This window comes from Frankliniella occidentalis, unplaced genomic scaffold (assembly GCF_000697945.3).
Source record: "Frankliniella occidentalis isolate FOCC.00 unplaced genomic scaffold, Focc_3.1 Scaffold5475, whole genome shotgun sequence".
Classification (NCBI taxonomy): Eukaryota; Metazoa; Arthropoda; class Insecta; order Thysanoptera; family Thripidae; genus Frankliniella; species Frankliniella occidentalis.
In genome coordinates, this window is record NW_026272515.1 from 1 (window position 1) to 1,323 (window position 1,323).

At 60.6% G+C, this 1,323-nt stretch overlaps 1 protein-coding gene across 1 annotated transcript; it reads left to right on the forward strand.

The window, feature by feature from the left end:
- Positions 1-549: 549 nt before the first annotated feature.
- On the forward strand, positions 550-1,317 carry LOC113212650 (translation initiation factor IF-2-like; the record flags this gene model as incomplete). The annotated part of the gene is made up of 1 exon (XM_052277024.1): positions 550-1,317. A coding segment is annotated over one exon (768 nt), but the record flags the coding sequence as incomplete, so codon positions are not given.
- Between the last annotated feature and the right edge of the window lie 6 nt (positions 1,318-1,323).

The following is a 1,323-nucleotide window of genomic DNA, read 5'->3' on the forward strand; positions in this document are numbered from 1 at the left end:
CCCCCCCCCCCCCCATTGCCCTCGTATACGTCTTATGCACTGATCTACTAGTTCGTAATCGGGCCTAAATATGTACATTTTTGTGCATAAATGTGATATTTATTATGAGCAACTTTTTTCATGTTTAGTTATGCTCGATTTAGTAATAAATCCACTCCTAAAGAGCAGTGTTATTTACGTGACGCGTATGAGCGAAAACGTAGTTGCATGTCAAAGTAATAATTGTGTCTCTGGCTCTCTCCCGTGAGTGCGTTTGGCGAGATAAGTTTTTTTTCCCCAGCTGGCCACATTTGTTGTCCGGGCGCGCGCCACGTCAACAACAACACCTGCACTGAATGCGGCGAATGCACCGCTCGGGCCCTATCAGGCCTGTGCGGCCGCGCTCCCGCATGCAGGGCTGCAGAAGCGCCGGCATTCCACATTCCGCCCGTGGATCCTGGATTCCCGAACCGCAATCTTTGTCCGACTCACTCGGGGGGCGGATGGTGCACTGCCGGACGCCAAGGTGGGTAGGCAACCAAACTTACGCGCGCGTGACTTGTGTTGCAGGCGGACGTGCTGACGGCCACCATCCGGTCGTCCAGGAGACGTCCTTCGGCGGCCGGCGGGGCGAGCACCCCGAGGACGGCCCCGGCGCGGACTCGGCCTGCGGGTGCGCGCCCAGCGTGCCCTTCGAGCCGGCGTACGGGCACCCCCGGGGCCAGGCTCCGCGCGGCGCCAAGGTCGACGCCCGGGGCAACACCCCGCGTTGTGGCAGGGACGCGCTGTACGACGCCAAGGTGGATGCGGCCGCCAGGACTCCAAACGGGACGCCCCCCATCGCGAGGTCCAACGGGGAGGGGCAGCAGGTGGACGGCCCAGAGGAGAACGTGTACGGCCGCCACCAGGCCGGCAGGCGGCCGCACCCAGAGTCGCTGTACGGAGTGCGCGGCGGCGCCGTGGGCAAGGCACCAAGCCATCCAGAGTCACCCTACGGAGAGGGGGGCAGGCCAGCGCCCCCACCCCTGCCCAAGGAGTCTCCCTATGGGGCCAAGGCACTGTGCCCCGCAGAGTCACCTTATGGAGATGGGGGTAGACCGGCGCCCCCGCCCGTACCCAATGAGTCACCTTATGGCGTTCGCAAAAATTCCAATGTAATGTGGCAACCACAGGATTCGCCCTATGGTACTCGGAATGGTTCCCAGTTTGTATCTCCACCTCAAGAATCGCCCTATGGTACTCGGAATGGTGCCCAGTTTGTATCTCCACCTCAAGAATCTCACTATGGTACACGGAATGGTGCCCAGTTTGTATCTCCACCTCAAGAATCGCCCTATGGTACTC